Raw genomic sequence first — 17,792 nt, 5'->3', positions numbered from 1 at the left:
CGCAATCCTAAAAGAAGGTTCCAAATTTGCTCTAATTTATATCAATTTAGAAACTGAAATAAACGATTATTATTTTTATTTATTTAATCCATAAACCAAATATTGTAAATTCACTAGATCCAGGTCGAATTTGCCAGAACTCCCCAGAACGCTATTTTCGTCAGAAACGTTCGCATCCATTGTATCGTATAGTTCGCATATTTGAACCGTTTCCATATAAGGCAAAATTTTGAATACAGATCTAGGGAAGTACCAAAGTTTGATTTTTGACTGCAGACCTGAACTATCTAGGGGTCTACCTCTACCGGGGTCTTGATAGACAGATGAAAAAGAGATTCTATAGGTTTCCATTATCTGTTTGAAATTTTGATGCATGCCTCTATTAGTACCTAATCGTTTATTTATTGAATGATACTTAACTTTTACCATTCAGAATACTTACACTAAGTGATTATAATTATATTAGTTAAAACCAAAATTCACTTGAGCTTTTAGTAGCCGTTTAAAAAATTGAAAAGTCAAGTATCACTTAATTGCATTGGACTTCAACGTGCAGTGTCTTTCACTTAAAGTATTGCGTGGCAAAACAGATTGGGCCTAATTGGCAATTCATCTTGCAATGTTTTGCCGTCGTTTAAGCCATATTCCGTATTATTTCAAGCATTACCCTGACAATGGTCCAGAGGTAAGTCACGACTCGGTCCTGCGGCGCCCACCTGTGTTCCCGTGCTCCAAAAATGAGAAATATTCCATATTTTTTTAATAATAATTTCCATCATTACCAAACCGCAGCGTTCGTAATCGCACAATGCAAGGAGTTTTACTTGTGTGGAGCAACGGTTTAGTTGTAATTTGTAATTTACCAAAATACATGTTTATCGTTTGTCAATTTAAGAACGAACCACTTCACTACATTACATAGAAATGAAATCTAGCCGATGCTTAAAAATAATTTATTTATCTTCATAATTATTAATTTATAGGTACTAACTAATATTATAAAGAGTTACGTTATTTTTTAGCATCCTCTGACCAATTTCCATAGGACCTGCCTCGCTAGACGTTACCCCGGTGTTTTATTGTGTTAAAATTACACGTGTGTGTATTACAATTTAAATTTATAGTTGTGTGTAGTGTACGGACACAGTTTATATTTATTGGTGTTAAATATTTACAATGTGTGTGTTTACCTCTTCCTCCTCAAAAAACTATAGACAATTTTGTTGGTGAATTTGAGTGCTATACATGTCTAAACGCAATTGGTCTGAGTCATTGTCCTGTGCTATATTTTATACACGTATTCTCACGGGTACGAGAACTACATGTATGAAACCGCAGGGAGTTGACTAGTGCTTATATCCTACTAATATTATAAACGCAAAAGTTTGTATGGCTGTTTGCTTGGATGTTTGTTACTCTTTAACGCCGCTACTACTGAACTGATTTGGCTGAATTTTAGAATGGAAATAGATTTTAGTCTGAATCAACACATACACTACTTTTCATCTCGGAATAATTCATAGATCCCACGGGTGAAAAACTGAATTCCGCTAGTATTACACTAAAGTGACACAATCCGAGACATCAACTTGTTCCTGCAAGCCTGAATGTAAATCCTCCAATGTGATCAACTGTTTCTCTTCCAGCTTCACAACTTCACTGCGTACGAGCACGATGACGTAGCACTGCATTGCTAATAAATAAACAAAAGGCACTTAATAATATGTCATGTTACTGTTTTTATATTAAGTTTAATTTTAACAAGCTCTCGCCTGCAATTTTATGTGTTAAGTATTTGGCTTTTATCGGCTATCTTTTCTCATTATTAATATTCTTCCAATATTTGTAAATCAGTCTTCCTATTCTAAACTAGGTACGGTTCACAAAACACTATTAACATTTCTACAATAACAATTCACTATTAACAAATCTACATTAATTTTTGAGAAAAGCTTAAAGGACACACATAAAATTTTTCAATATAACGTTTTTTTTTTGCAAAATACAGACTGCCTTGCGAATTCAATTATGTATACTTTAAGACGATTTCGATGAAAGTCCTCTGCTGGATCATAACTCCTACAGGCTAATTTACTTTGACGTAGGTATGTACGAAATTAAGGTTCCCTATAACAAATGTCATCCGGTGTTTAATCTCAACCCATCGTGGATATCATACAATAGGTAGATGACATTTGTCAGTTGTTTTGATGTTTATTTAATACGTCGTCAATAAAGACCAAATTAGTGAATTCATTCGCTCGTTATCAATCCATATTCGGCTCACTACTGAGCTTGAGTCTCCTCTCAGAAATAGAGGGGTTAGGCCAATAGTCCACTACGCTGGCCCAATGCGGATTGGAATTTAAAAACTCTTCCGTTCTTTCCGTATGATGATGTCGACAACAATGGAACGTATAGACCTCCTACTAGGTAGTATTAGGTATGTTCCTAGATCTCCATCTTTAGATTCTAAAACTACTTATGTATGACTTGATATATAATCATGCATCTGGAATTTGCGATATTGGTAACCAAAAGTAACTTTGTAAAATGTGCATTTTCCTTACCTATTGCAACCAAAGCGATTACAACTTCAAGAAACATTTCTTTAGAGAGCAGAAATGCAGTCGGTATGAACGCTGCGAGGGCAGTTGCTACTGCATAGTAGTTGTATAGGCGCAGCATTGAAATATCTTTCTGAAATGTAAATATTTAATTTAACATCACATTAATTTTTGACGGCCTTCGTGGCGTAGTGCGGTGTATTTACAAGACCTTCGATCCTTCGATCCCCTGCTGGTCTGATGAAAATCCACACTCCTTTCGGTTTCTACACTGCATCGTACCGGAACGCTAAATCGCTTGGTGGTACGTCTTTGTCGGTATGGTGGTAACTAGCCACGACCGAAGCCTCCCACCAGCCAGACCTGGACCAATTAAGAAAACCTTAATCAGCCCAGCCGGGGATCGAACCCAGGACCTCCGTCTTGTAAATCCACCGCGCGTACCACTGCGCCACGGAGGCCGTCAAAGCGTTCTGGCGCCATGTAAAGCAATGCACTAATGCCCCATTAGGGCGTTGCTTTACGTTGTTGGTCTTACCTGGTGCCCGGCGACAAGAAGCAAGAAATTAAGTATTATCCCCATCCCTAGGATGCTGAACAAGATGGTAGTAGTAATAGTCTCGAGCGACGCGTCATCGGTCAGAGACGAATGCTGCAGCTCTGTCGAGATGATCAGACATGTTACTGACAATAAAGAGAACAACTGGAACAAATTATACATGTTATGCCTCAATAGCTCAACGGTAATACTCGGTAACGGTACTCCGTAAACGGTAAACGGTAATACGGTTGGACTCCCCCGAGGGATGATGGTTCGATACCCGCCCCGTTGGTCTATTGTCGTACCCACTCCTAGCATAGTCTTTCCCGACTAGTTGGAGAACGGGAATATTATAAAAATATGGCAAATATTATTAAAAGAAAAATAATTAAAATAAATTTATGAACGCTAATCTATCTTTTCTTTAAAAGTTTGACGTATCTTGAATATGACTACTATTCGTATTATATAAATTATTTACGCTAATTATTATAAAGAGGAACGATTTGTGTTTTTCTCAAAAACTACGGGACTGATTTGAAAAATTCTTTCACCAATATAAAGCTTTGATCAGGGCTAGACTTTTTAGGCGTTTATATCTATAAAAACTATATTTTATCCCGGTATTCCTACAGGAATGGGAACTACACCGATGTAACAACCAGGTTCTGCTAGCAGTCTATATAAAACCTACCTTTCCAGAATTTTAAAAATTAATTAAAAATTAATAAATTATTTATGAGAATCGGGCGAATTGAGGGCTTGTCAATATGTTGAACTTAAACTTGAAATTGATTGAATGAACTTGAATGAACGTTTCATTAACACTTCACTATCCTCTAAACAAGTAAAAAAACTTAGTACTTACAATATTTACATAGGCGAATAAAATAATGCCCGGCCGCAGCGGCAAATAGAAACAGCAGCGGTTGACGTCGGGCACTTTCACGTGCATGTTGACTCAAAGTAAACAAAACGTATTTAAAACAACATCTTACCGCCGCATAACGAGATAAAACAATGACTATGCAAGTAGGGGGAGGTGGGGCAAATATGTATGTGTGTATGTAAATTGGTAGAACAAACAATATGAGAAACCTCAGATTCCTAAACTGTACTTTCTAAAATATTTACCATGTAGTCTATTGTTTAGAAAGGAATATATGTAGTCTGTAAATAGGAATGGTTTGCTTTTCGTTTGGTATTAAATTAACCTAATTGTATCAATTCATTTATTTTTTAATACACTCTTTACAACTTCAACAACAATCGCACTTTGTAATTTCTTTCTATGATTAGTACGTACCTCGCTGAATTTCTTATGCCAGAAAGCACTTTACAGAAAGGAGAGGGCAATACAAAGTATTTACCTAATCATATTTCAAAATTTCCGAGACAAAATTGACATGGTTTCCGAGGCGAGATTTTTTTTCGACATTTCTTGACCTGAATTATTAGACCATACTCGAACCCAGGATAAAAAATTTATGTCTGTTTTAATTCACGATATGCAGCAGAAATTGCTAACACCTAGATAAGTGAGGATTATATATAAGAGTAGATATTAGGTACTCTAAAAGGCCTTCTTATAATAGAAAATACTACTTCATGCATTTACACACCTTTTACCCCAATCTCCTCTTTATCGCTTAACACCAAACGAGCCGACGTACCTAGTAGGTAAAATATCTACAAAAACATTACAAAATAATCGATTATACGAGTTCATTAACATTACCTTTAGGTAAAGATTAAGTATTGTCAAAGTTATAAAAATAAAGAAAATAGTGCATTGGCATGTCTGCTGTAGGTTATAACAACAATTTTATCATACTTAGGCAATACAAGTACTTATAAAATTATCTTATTATTAATTAAGTAAAAAATAAGATTCGTAGGATGCCAGATACTAGAACAAGAGCCAGATATAAGTACTTAACTACCAGCGGCGAAGAGTTCAGTGCAAGCAAATTCAATTTAAAAATCCAGGCAAATTCATTGTAGGTAAGTACTGTATCTAGATAAATGGGAAACCGGACTTTGTATTTTTTTGGGACGCCTTACATTCATCTAAATTCTATTCTTCGCCACTGCTACATCTACACCATTAATGCGGAGCTATCGGAAAAAATATTGTGGTGGTTTTCCTATTGCATGCTCTTATTCCATACTAGCGGACGCCCGCGACTTCGTCCGCGTGAAAGTCGTTGTAAACTTTCAACTACCCCTATCCTACCCTACCCTAACCTACCTCTACCCTACCCCTACCCTACCTTATCCCAACCCTACCCCTACCGTACCACTACCCTACCCCTACCCTACCCTACCCTACCCCTACCCTACTCATTAAGGCTGCACTTTATTTATTCCTCCCACCGCGAGTCGCGTCGAGCGCGGCAACCGTTACACAAACATAACCCATAAAGCTTGAATTAGTATTTTAGCGTATTTCATGTATAACTTTTGTGTTTCTTTACCGATTTTTATGATTATTTTTTTATTGAATAGGTAATAATGTTAACTTTCTTATTTGGGATGAGTGATGAGTGTTATAAACATAAGAGTAGACAAATATAATTAGAAAGCTCCGAACTGCTAAGCTATCGGGAATTACACGTGTTATTGTGAGTCAACCATAAAAGATAGACATATATATGCTGTTGTGTTTTTATACATAATTTTAAGGAAAACATTTCCGTCATACATGATTTCTATGTAGCTTTAACCATTAAGGCTGTACACGCGACGGAAGCTTAAATAATTGAGTAACTTCTCCCGTTTTCTCAACATTTCTCTTCACTGCTCTGCTCCTATTGATCGTAGCGTAATGAAAAGTATACTATAACCTGCCCAGGAGTATGTTGAATAATTGTACCAAGTTTCGTTAAAATCCGTCCAGTAGTTTTTGTTTCTATAAAGAACATACAGACAGACAGACAGACAGACAGACAGACAGACAGACAGACAGACAGACAAAAATTTTACTGATTGCATTTTTGGCATCAGTATCGATCACTAATCACCCCCTGATAGTTATTTTGGAAATATATTTCATGTACAGAATTGACCTCTCTACAGATTTATTATAAGTATAGAAGACTAGCGGACGCCCGCGACTTCGTCCGCGTGAAAGTCGTTGTAAACTTTCAACTACCCCTACCCAAACCTACCTCTACCCTACCCCTACCCTACCCCTACCCTACCACTACCCTACCCCTACCCTACCCCTACCCTACCCCTACCCTACCCCTACCCTACCCTACTCATTAAGGCTGCACTTCTTTGTTTATTCCTCCCACCGCAAGTCGCGTCGAGCGCGGCAACCGTTACACAAAAATAATCCTTACAGCATGAATTAGTATTCACGCGCGATGGCTTAACGTATTTCATGTATAACTTTGGTGTTTCTTTACCGATTTTTATGATTCTTTTTTTATTGAATAGGTAATACTGTTAACTGACTAATGACTGATGAGTGTTACAAACATAAGAGTAGACAAATATAATTAGAAAGCTCCAAACTGCTAAGCTATCGGGAGTTACACGTGTTATTGCGAGTCAACCATAAAAGATAGACATATATATGCTGTTGTGTTTTTATAGATAATTTTAAGGAAAACATTTCCGTCATACATGATTTCTATGTAGCTTTAACCATTAAGGCTGTACACGCGACGGAATCTTAAAAAATTGAGTAACTTCTCCCGTTTTCTCAACATTTCTCTTCACTGCTCTGCTCCTATTGATGTTAGCGTAATGAAAAGTATACTATAACCTGCCCAGGAGTATGTTGAATAATTGTACCAAGTTTCGTTTAAATCCGTCCAGTAGTTTTTGTTTCTATAAAGAACATACAGACAGACAGACAGACAGACAGACAAAAATTTTACTGATTGCATTTTTGGCATCAGTATCGATCACTAATCACCCCCTGATAGTTATTTTGGAAATATATTTCATGTACAGAATTGACCTCTCTACAGATTTATTATAAGTATAGATAGAAGATAAACATGACTAATGTATGTCTTTGGCTTTCCCTTAAGTGGGTAGGTAGTTTCTGCTTCGGTACAATCATTTCTCAGCCCACGTAAGTGCATCTTCAGCAATCACTCTCAACTCTAATGGCCATTAACAATATTAAACTGTCGTACACTTTACGAGGCTAATGATTTGCTTATTGAAAGTTATTGCATAATTGAGCCACCCGCGCGACCCTCAGCAGACTCGGAGCGATTATCCCCTCTGTGTTTGTTTATTTTTCGTTCAATTACCATCTGGTTCCCGCTAACACAGTTAGCGGTATGTTTACAGATTTAGGTTATAGAGGATTGCAATTTGTACCGATCTACGGGGTTTGCATTTTAAATTAACTACACTTTGTTTAACAGTATAGTTAGTTCAGTCACATAATATTTTAGTAATAAGTATAGTCACGCGTTATCTTTAGCGTAGGTACTATGTTCTGTCTATTTATTACTTATTAAGTACCTACAGTGTAAATCTATACTATATACGGCCTCAGTGGTATGCGCGGTGGATTTACAAGACGGAGGTCCTGGACTCGATCCCCCGCTAGGCCGATTGAGGTTTTCTTAATTGGTCAAGGTATGGCTGGTGAGAGGCTTCGGCCGTGGCTAGTTACCACCTTACTGACAAAGACGTACCGCCAAGCCGGTGTTCCGGTACGGCTATGGATTTTCATCCTTCTCTTATCAAGTTAGCCCGCTTCCATCTTAGATTGCATCGTCACTTACTATCAGGTGAGATTGTAGTCAAGGGCTAACTTGTAGAGAATAATAAAAAACTTTGCAGAACACATCATTTTCTACAAAAAGTGTCGCGAAGGCATATATTTATCTTATATATTTTAGCCGTTAAAGTACCTATTGCACTTAAAAAAATATTTACATCATATACTAAGGTTTACGTCATTATTTACACAGCTAAACTTAAATCCGAATCAAAATAAATTACTAATCAAGAGGATATTATAGTAGGTTTGTTAATTAGTTGTTTACTATCGTAGATAATACAAAATTTCTAAAAGACGCAAAAATGCCGCTAATGCCGGTTTCACTCACACAGTTTCTGTTTCCGGAGTAGAAAATTTGCCTATGACACTCGCAAATAACGTAGCTTTCTATCGGTGAAATAATTTTCACAATCGATTCAGTAGATCCAAAGACTACCCCCTACAACCACACAAAGTTTACCTCTTAGGTACAATCTTCTATATAAATTAATCGCTGAATGTGTTGATAAGCGCAAATTTGGAGGACAGACCGATTTCGCTAATTATTTTCTTTAGAAAATTCCTAATTAAAAGAGACAAATCAAAAAAAGAAGTCTAAAAACAACACTTTTCTATAAGTACTCCCATACAAACGATTCGTAATAATAGGTAGATACTTAAAAGTCAATTTGAACTTTATAATCATACCTATATAGTTCAAATGTTAGTGAAGAGGTTTCGTGAAGGCAAAACAATTGAATGATGTTAGGGCAGGGGTAGGGTACGGGTAGGTGTAAGGTAAGTTACGGGTAGGGTAGGGTACGGATAGGGTAGGTGTAGTGTGGGAGAAGGGCAGGGGTAGGGAAGAAGTGTACATAAGTAAAAGCTAAGCTTGACCGGGTCCGCTTTTTGTCCAAGTTTTTGTTGGACAGCATAAAATATGATCGATACTGAGGCCCAAAACATTTTTTTGTTATTTTTGTCTGTCAGTCTGTCTGTCTGTCTGTCTGTCTGACAGTTGGTCTTTTTTTATTACCGAGCAGAACTCAAATGAAACTTAGATCGATCTGATGCCATAATACGAAGATAAGTATAGGATACTTTTTGTCGCGAAATTCCTTCAGTTTTCAAGGTACATTTGTAAATGTAAAATTAGTGGACTATACTATATATTGTACTTTATAAAACTTGCAAAAATATAAATAGAATGGTGTGAAATAGGGGTTGAAAGTTTACATCGATTTTCACGCGGACGAAGTCGCGGGCGTCCGTCCTTTATTTATAATTTATAGGCAGGTCGATAGTATTTTTAGGGATAGAAGGAACAAGTTGCTGTTTTGAAAAATATTTTCAGAATTTTTAGAACCCGCATTAATTAGATACCTAAATATTTGTTTGGTTCACTTCCTTGTCTACAAATTAAACATAGACAATACAGTAAAAGTGTTCAAAACAGCGAAAAAAATTGGAATTTAATTCATAATTCATATCCGGTGTAAGCTGTCAATGTCATGTAATATTGTCAAATGTCACAAGTTAAAAAAAAATAGAGGAGCATAAAAGTAATAAAACAAAACAATTTCTGAAATTGCTTTAAAAACGCCGTAAACGAACGCGATATCGGGACGATCAGTTTGCAGGCCAATAATCTTCGATCTCTTTAAAAATCATTACATGATGTTCGTATTGTCTCACCCTCAACAGCTCAACTTGCGCATGTAACACGCACATAGTACAAGCACCAAGCAACTCTTTTTTTATCTATTCCCACATGTATTCTATTGTCTATTGTAGGTCTATGTAATCTATTGTCTATGATCTTACGTCAGTTGAAGCCGTACTAAATGCCGTAATAGGAAAAATCTAATTTCAAGTTTTCTCATATTTATAGACGTAATTCATTGTAAAACTAAAACAAATAGCACCCGAAGGCAAGGTAAAACCTTTAAAATGATTATTTTATTCATTTACAGGCAAATAGTAAATTAAACCGTATGTTTGAGGTTATGTCGATTTTACAGAATTAAAGAATTAATATTCCTAATCTTATCATTTTATGAGCATTTATTTTCTTATTTCATCACATATTAATTTTATTTATATCATAATTGCGCAAGTCTGTATTAATTTTAGATTAAATACTGCTTATAAATGGTGCAATAAATTACCTTTTTTATGGAAAAGTTTTGTAGCCGTTTTTAATGCCTGCCTAATTTGTACAATTCTAATTTTAAATTTGTTATTTTTTTTCAGATATGGCTGCACAGCTTTTCAATCGTATTGGTCAAGTGGGTTTAGGAGTAGCCCTTGTTGGTGGAGTTGTAAACTCAGCTTTATATAATGGTATTCTTATATAATATACTATTTGTTTCCAAAATCTAAATTAGTAAATACATACCAAGAATATTCATAATATGTTGTTGCAAGAATAGGCTCAAAAATGCAGAGTTAGAAACTCATCAGCCTGGTTATTAAGTTTGTGGGTTTGTTGACTTAGGATGATAATTGATAAAGTTTGATCCTATTCTAATCACTATTTATTTTATTTATTTAATATTCTACATTCTATTCTAAATACATATTGAAATATAGCCTAACTTTATTTTTTTTATTTTTTTTTTGTCAAATAATCTATTGAAAGAATGGAATCTTAATAACTCTTAGTACCACATTATCCAATACTGTATAGGCCACTCAGTGCTCCAATTAAACTTTACAACAATTATTCCGCTTTTATTTTAGTGTACAATATAAAATCTATTGCATGAAGAAGCAGCTTTTATCATTGTTTATTTTAAAAATTATTTTAGTAACTTAAACCAACAACTCAACATGGTGGGAGCACTGGTGTGCCCCCAGATCTAGCACAATGACTTATACAAAGTTTGTGTCATTTCCACAAAAGATGCAAACACAATGCCTTTTTCATATTCTTAACACAAGTATTAGTATACATATTAATGAAATACATACAATTCTGTTTGTAGTGGATGGTGGTCACCGAGCAGTTATATTTGACAGATTTGCTGGTGTCAAAAATGTAGTTGTTGGTGAAGGAACCCACTTCTTTATTCCATGGGTTCAGAAACCAATTCTATTTGACATCAGATCCAGACCTCGTAATGTACCTACAGTCACAGGAAGCAAAGGTAATTCTAATGGTTTTATTTTTAGAAACATTCTGTTTATTTTAAAAACTATTATTTTGTGGAGTGAAATTTTTATTTTAATTGTATTGTTATGATTATGATTAATATGATCATCATAATCCTCATCCCCATCCTCAATTAAAGTCTGTTGGTGATTTCGAAACTTTTTTATCAAAAGCTTGTAATTATGTACATGATACTAAAACACAAACAATTTTTCATCATTAGATCAGTTGATCTGATTTTAATGGGACTTTCAGTGGAAGATACAATACTTTTTATCCCAGAAAGTCAATATATCTCCCTCACAAAGTCACAGGCTTCCACTAGTTGTAGTGATTTTACTTACCTGTGGCATAAACAACTAAACATCCAAAAAATACAACATACGAATTGTATTAAATTTCAGATCTCCAAAATGTAAACATCACACTGCGTATCCTGTTCAGACCAGTGCCAGACCAACTGCCCAGAATATACACAATCCTTGGTGTGGATTATGATGAAAGAGTGCTGCCCTCTATCACATCTGAAGTGCTCAAAGCTGTGGTGGCACAGTTTGATGCTGGAGAATTAATTACACAGAGAGAGGTAAAATTATTTGTGCAATTTTTTTTACCATTACATACATCTATATTACAGCCTTTCTTGATGAGTACTGTTTACCTTTACCAACAATCAATTTAAAAATGAGGGTATAAATCACTAGTCATTTCACACCTAATAATAATTATATTTAACTTGTTCATTAAACTAATGAAAAGAAATTTGATTAATAAGCTTAGAACAATTAGGTGTGATTAATATAATATTTTATGTAACATTTTATAGACAAACCATACATAATTTAAAATAAATAAGTTATGAAAGGACATGCGTTTTTTACCTTCATTTCTAATTTTGGTAAACAGTACTCATCAAGAAAGGCTGTAGTATATATTGAACAACTTAACATAATTTCAAATTAGATGGAATTAATTATGCTGTCCTTTAAGTTAGTGAAACATGAAAATTTAATTTTATTGTGAAAAGGCCTATGCAGTAAATATCCATCAACTGATATGATGACAATATTAAAAATTATATTTAATTTTCTGAGACTTGAATCTCCCAAATTTAAATTTTCAATTGAACTTTTAATTGAACATCAGAAAACACCTTCTGCCACGATGATCTAAAGGTTATCTGTGCCATTGTCATGCCAGTTTTATTTACTAGTTTATAATAGTAATAACTTCATGTTTAAAAGACGCCCGACAGTGTTTGGAAAAATTGATAAAATGTGCAACTTTTACCTTATTACAAGTTCTATACTAATTTAATATTGTTTAATTGTTTATATCAAATTTGATACTGTACTTATGATGATGCAACACAAGTTTAATCAAAAACTCAACTTTCCTTTTTTACAAAATAAAGTGGTCAGGGCATTTGTTTTATGTTGGTTACACATTTCTTTACAGATTGTGTCACAAAAAGTAAACGAGAGCTTAACTGAAAGAGCAGGCCAATTTGGATTAATATTAGATGACATCTCAATTACACATTTAACTTTTGGCAAGGAATTCACACAAGCCGTTGAATTGAAACAAGTAGCACAACAGGAGGCAGAAAAGGCCAGATTCCTGGTAGAAAAAGCAGAACAACAGAAAAAGGCTGCCATCATCACAGCTGAGGGTGATGCACAGGCAGCTGTACTTCTGGCAAAATCATTTGGAACAGCTGGTGAAGGCCTGGTAGAGCTCAGACGTATAGAAGCGGCAGAAGACATTGCCTACCAATTGTCAAAGTCCAGAAATGTCACCTACCTTCCCCAAGGCCAAAATGTACTCTTAAACCTTCCCACCCAAAACTAATATATCCTAAGATAAAATATTGTAATTACTAATGGTAGATTTAAACTATGGTTAATATTATGCATTTGGTGAATGTTGCATTTTGAAACTTTGTATTGTTCCAACAAGATTGTAGTCATATATTAGCTTATATATGCAATAAATTATGCATCGTTAAATTTGTCTTTATTTCTAATTGAATATAATAAAAACATTAAAATAAAAGCTAGGAGTTATTTCTGCTAATATAAAGTCTTTCCCATTTTTATTATAAATAATATGAAACTGGATTCCACTTTGGGGGTTTTATCTAAAGTAAATTATCACAAAAAGGTAACCTTATACTTTTTTTATTAATCAATCAATGTACAAAAAACTATAAAAAAATAGTAATCAGATATTTAAGTAGACAATAGTTCTGCTTTTGATTCTATTGGATCTCTGTCTAGTATATAATCTGCTTCGTTTCTGTAACAAAACAAATTTTCCCTAACACAAGCTTCCTTTATATAATCCATTTCAGCTGCATTTAAATTTCCTGGCAAAGTCAGATTACAAAGACTAACATTTTCTTTAAAACTATGTAATAAAGCATCTACTTCAGTTTTGAATTTATCATTTAATGTATTTGGCATTTGGGTTTCTACCAGCAGAGACTGATTGCAGGAATTTTTCAATCTGTTAACCAATGCTATTTCCCCCAATATTTCTGCCTTTTTCTCATCTGGACTCAGTTTTAAAGCCCTATTTAATCTTTTTTGAGCATCCTCAAACTGGCCAATCATTCTAAGAGCTTTAGCATTCTGGAAGAGAGCTTTTGGATTATTCCACAAACTATCTAACCTATTGAGTTCATTACATGCTGTGCAAGCCTTCAAAGGTTGTTTAGTTTCATTGTAGCTTATTGCTAAATTGATATACATCTTTCTCAATAGTTTAATTTGTATGTTTTCTTCTTTCTCATCAGCTAGTCTACATCTATGAAGCATGTTAATTCCTTTTTTAAACAACTGAATTGCAGTAGGATAGTTTTTCGATTTATGTAAGGTCACACCTGAACTGAATAACAATTTCACTTTATGGTGAACTCTTTGGAAAACATTTGGTTCAGCAAAATCTATTTCCCTGAAATTTTAAAGATTTTCCATTAACTGTTTTTTTACATAGGTACATAATATGAAAAATAAACTAAAAAATTAAATATATATTCTGTTTAGATGCAGAAAAAACATTCAACTCCTTGGATTTATAAAAACTTAAACTTGAATAAAGCAAAGTTTCTCAATTATAGGATTTTTTTTTATTTTGTTTTTTACTCTTTACAAGTGACAAGCCACGGCCGCAGCCTCCCACCAGCTATACCTGGACCAATTAAGAAAATCTCAATCTACCCAGCCAGGGATCGAACCCAGGACATCCGTTTTGTAAATCCACTGCTCATACCACTGCTACGGAGGCCGCCAATTTTCTGAATGCTTCTTATATTTAAAATCACTGAGATTAAAATTCATCTTACCCATCTTTAGGTGTAATAATGCTTTTTATTAACTGAATAAAAAATACACAATCTGCTTTAGCTTTAATACGGGGTGGGGCCCCCATTTCTCCATACATCACTCGATAGGAAATCAAAAATACTGACAATTCACCAACCAACATAGATTCTATAGCCATTTGAATGCCAGGTAATAAGTCATTGTCATTCAAATTTACAACCTGGAAAAAGATATTCATTCATAACCCATCCATCCTTATATATGTGAAAAAGAACAAACAACTAATACACTTATTTGTTTTTAGGGTTCCATAATCCACAAGGAACCTTTATAGTTTCGTCAGTTCCATCTGTCTGTCCGTGTTTGTGGTTTAGTGCAGAGACTATAGTAATAGTAATTAAAAATGTGAACAAAATCTTAAAATAAAATCTTGAAGAAATTTTTTTATAGGGTACCTCCCCTACATGTAAAGTGGGTTTGAATTTTTTTTCTTGTTTATTTCATAGCGATATATATACATAAGAGAATAAACTTAATTTACAGAACCCCAAACTGCATGTGGTCTGACACACACATGGCTGTTTTTTTGTTATGCTTTTACAATTTAAAAACTTCTTTGGAAAGGTATAATGTATCTTAATTAATCATTATAATATTAGCAAGTGACATTGGTGATATTCTATTCCCTCATTTCTACAGCACCAAGAAGTATACATAGACACCCGCAATTTATACTATGCTAACTCGTAAAAACATTTTACCATGGGCTTATCAGGCTTAGTGCAGCCAAAAGGCTCAACTTCATTTTCCCAATATCCTGTAAATGCAACAGAAACTGTGCATTCTTTATCTAATGGTAATCCTCCACCTTCTTGCAAAATCTTTTTCTTAATAAATCCACTTTTGTCAAGCTGCGTAAGGTGTTTGGCAAATTCTTCAAAGCATTCCACTGGCTCACCTTTATACTCAGTCCTAGCATTTCTCTTTGAATATGATTCACTGTTCTCTACCTCTGCTTCAATGTCAATATCATCATACTCTGTGTTTATGTGAATTGTTGAGCCAGTTGTGAATAGTTGTCTATAATAAAAATAAAAATGTGAATCAACTCAAGAGTTACCAGATGGACAGCACAGAGAGACAGACACAGAGATTTGTTCTATAGCTCTGTAAGGTTAAAGGGTTATAAGAAATAATCAGCAAACAATAAGAGTTTCACTCATAATAAATTCTAAGGGACAGAAGTTCATACTATTAACTTCTTAATGTTGGGCTGCTACCTACTAAGAATTTTCTTCAAAAATTCAAAACTCTTTAGAAAAATATCTTAATATTGGATCAGTAGGTAGGTATTCAAGGTAAAAAATATCTCGATTATATTAATACGTTTAAACGAAATAATCGCACCATTTCGGTCCCATAAATTAGGAGCTATAGTGCACACACACGCCTTCTAACGCCACATTTTTTTTTTGCAGTGGGTCCTGGCCCCTGGGCAATGATAATTTTATCCTACAGTATTTAACATCATTGGTCCTGCGGTTAAAAAATTAAACCATCCATACCTCAAATCCAAACCAGTTTCTAACACAATTTTAGGCTCATTGGAGTTCATGATTACAAATAAAAATACGTCTGTCCGGCCACCTGTGACCGATACAATTAATCAGATTTCTGTTCCGTAATTTAGAGTGGAGGGTAGTATTTTATTCTTCATCTTCAATCTTCAGCGAGTCGAGTTTTCTCGATTTTCTTTTCTGAATTCTGTGTTGTTGACGAGACGTCCTTGTCCGTGAAATTCTGACAGTGACAGTTGACACAGCTGACCTGACAATGACACCACAGATGCAATAAAATCCCATAGATATATAAGCAAAGACCTAACAAACAATCCATAATCTTTGAAACTCATTTTAATATTTATACGATTTATATAAATAATAATTATTTCGTTGTATTTAAATCATAATCTATTAAAACTGAGTAAAAGTAATACTTAAAAGTTTTAGACTGGTAATATTAAATGCAAGATGGTGATTTGTTTTTGTTTCCTTGTTTGGTTAATTTTCGTGCTTTGCTTTGCGATTTCATAAATTTTCTTATTTAACCTGTATGTTTTTTATGAAAAATGGTAAATTTATATTGTGACAGGGTGCACAAAAGAGTCTTAACCTGGTAGCAGCTTTTCTTTCCACGGGAAAGTAAAAATAACAATAATATTCTTCAAGGTCACCATGAAATAAGTAGATCAAAGATTTTTCAAGTTTCGTATTGTGGTCTCGTAGTAATAGTTAGATAGATAGAGATTTTTGGACAGAAAATCCAAAAATCGTTCGTAATCGGCTATAATATTAAAGTATGCCGAAATAGGCCTAATCCTCCGACTAAATGCTATTGCGGGTGACAGTTCGTTTCACTCTTGTTTGCCGCGAATCACGATATCGATCGAAAAAGTCAAAAACTTTCCGTTTCCTTGCCCAGGCAGTTTCGCTGTGGTGTAAAATTCATCGACTCTAAAACGAAAAATATCACCATGAAATATTCAGAAAAAAAATTAATGCAACTGACAATAATAAATATATAATGCATTCCTTAGATTTAAATTCATCGATCTAATATCTACGATTCCCACTTTTTATATCCATACTTCATATCTACTATTAAAATTGCGAAAAAGTAAGTCTGTATGTTACCTTAACACGGCTAAACGGCTGAACCGATCCAGATTAATTTTGATATTATGACAAATGGGACTATGGAAAATAACATGCAGCCCATGTTGCATTTTTGTCCCTAAAATAGAAAGAGAAGGGTCTGAATTAGGTGTTGAAAGTTTGTTACATACAAGCATTCTAATTTAAAATTCACACTTCCAACTTTGGCATTAAACTCCTATTAACAGTGTCACTTCTCCTTGCGGGACACACACACACACACAGTGTGCTTTAAAATGGCTCGATGTTTTCCTTCGTTGATTGTGCAGTTGGAGCGTATACTTGCACGATGTTTATCCGACATGAGGATGCGTCCAGCTTGAGAGTAATGATTCGGTCATTAACGGGTTTATATCCATTAACAGATCTATCTATCTTCTGAGGCACTACAAAAGCCACACTTCTAGAACTCAAAAAGTATATCTTCAAAACTCAAAAAGTATATCTTGTTCCCCGAATCAGACATAAAATGGCCAAATTTTCTCTATTTAGTCTCACTTGGTCCCAAAAGTTGTAAGCCTTTCCTTTCCATTTCTCTCTCTATGATATTAAACTTTCCAACTTCATTTAGACCGCGAATGTTCCACGTTCCAAAGCGATGAGGATGTCTCGCTAGCATCTTTCCTTCGCTGCGTTCACCATATGCATAGTTTCTAAGCGGTGCTTGGTGCGTCACACTCACATGGCCGGCATAACATATTTTCCACCACCTAACCCGGATAGGTGGCGCCGGAAGTTAGCCGGATCGTCCGACA

General features: G+C 34.6%; 3 protein-coding genes across 3 annotated transcripts; 1 reads left to right on the top strand and 2 right to left on the bottom strand.

Annotated features, from left to right (window-relative positions):
- Positions 1-1,005: 1,005 nt before the first annotated feature.
- On the bottom strand, positions 1,006-4,108 carry LOC112058231 (uncharacterized). The gene is made up of 4 exons (XM_024098938.2): positions 3,977-4,108; positions 3,106-3,270; positions 2,571-2,700; positions 1,006-1,693 (listed from the first exon to the last, which is right to left on the bottom strand). Exons 1-4 carry the CDS (start codon positions 4,061-4,063, stop codon positions 1,557-1,559), a joined length of 519 nt encoding a protein of 172 aa, XP_023954706.2. The 5' UTR covers positions 4,064-4,108; the 3' UTR covers positions 1,006-1,556.
- A 5,515-nt stretch (positions 4,109-9,623) lies between these two features.
- On the top strand, positions 9,624-13,006 carry LOC112058303 (protein l(2)37Cc). Its single transcript, XM_024099025.2, has 5 exons — positions 9,624-9,779; positions 10,097-10,186; positions 10,831-10,992; positions 11,402-11,583; positions 12,456-13,006. Exons 2-5 carry the CDS (start codon positions 10,099-10,101, stop codon positions 12,846-12,848), a joined length of 825 nt encoding a protein of 274 aa, XP_023954793.1. The 5' UTR covers positions 9,624-9,779; positions 10,097-10,098; the 3' UTR covers positions 12,849-13,006.
- Positions 13,007-13,161: 155 nt separating this feature from the next.
- LOC112058302 (inactive peptidyl-prolyl cis-trans isomerase shutdown) lies at positions 13,162-16,137 on the bottom strand. The gene is made up of 4 exons (XM_024099024.2): positions 15,889-16,137; positions 15,085-15,403; positions 14,344-14,543; positions 13,162-13,952 (listed from the first exon to the last, which is right to left on the bottom strand). The coding sequence occupies exons 1-4, from the start codon at positions 15,936-15,938 to the stop codon at positions 13,229-13,231; spliced, it is 1,293 nt and encodes a 430-aa protein (XP_023954792.2). The 5' UTR covers positions 15,939-16,137; the 3' UTR covers positions 13,162-13,228.
- Between the last annotated feature and the right edge of the window lie 1,655 nt (positions 16,138-17,792).

This window comes from Bicyclus anynana, chromosome 3, assembly GCF_947172395.1.
Source record: "Bicyclus anynana chromosome 3, ilBicAnyn1.1, whole genome shotgun sequence".
Lineage (NCBI taxonomy): Eukaryota > Metazoa > Arthropoda > Insecta > Lepidoptera > Nymphalidae > Bicyclus > Bicyclus anynana.
This window is presented reverse-complemented; position numbering and strand designations above follow the sequence as displayed.

What these genes read in the sequence shown, in the direction of transcription:
- LOC112058231 (XM_024098938.2), bottom strand. Translation starts at nt 4,063, where the DNA reads ATGCACGTGAAAGTGCCCGACGTCAACCGCTGCTGTTTCTATTTGCCG. An exon ending in TATTCGCCTATGTAAATATT is followed by an intron (nt 3,271 to 3,976) that starts GTAAGTACTAAG and finishes AATTTGTTCCAG; the next exon opens with TTGTTCTCTTTATTGTCAGT. An exon ending in TTCTTGTCGCCGGGCACCAG is followed by an intron (nt 2,701 to 3,105) that starts GTAAGACCAACA and finishes TTTACATTTCAG; the next exon opens with AAAGATATTTCAATGCTGCG.
- LOC112058303 (XM_024099025.2), top strand. Translation starts at nt 10,099, where the DNA reads ATGGCTGCACAGCTTTTCAATCGTATTGGTCAAGTGGGTTTAGGAGTA. An exon ending in AAACTCAGCTTTATATAATG is followed by an intron (nt 10,187 to 10,830) that starts GTATTCTTATAT and finishes TTCTGTTTGTAG; the next exon opens with TGGATGGTGGTCACCGAGCA. An exon ending in TACAGTCACAGGAAGCAAAG is followed by an intron (nt 10,993 to 11,401) that starts GTAATTCTAATG and finishes ATTAAATTTCAG; the next exon opens with ATCTCCAAAATGTAAACATC.
- LOC112058302 (XM_024099024.2), bottom strand. Translation starts at nt 15,938, where the DNA reads ATGAACTCCAATGAGCCTAAAATTGTGTTAGAAACTGGTTTGGATTTG. An exon ending in GAAACTGGTTTGGATTTGAG is followed by an intron (nt 15,404 to 15,888) that starts GTATGGATGGTT and finishes TTTTTATTATAG; the next exon opens with ACAACTATTCACAACTGGCT. An exon ending in CTAAGCCTGATAAGCCCATG is followed by an intron (nt 14,544 to 15,084) that starts GTAAAATGTTTT and finishes ATCTTTTTCCAG; the next exon opens with GTTGTAAATTTGAATGACAA.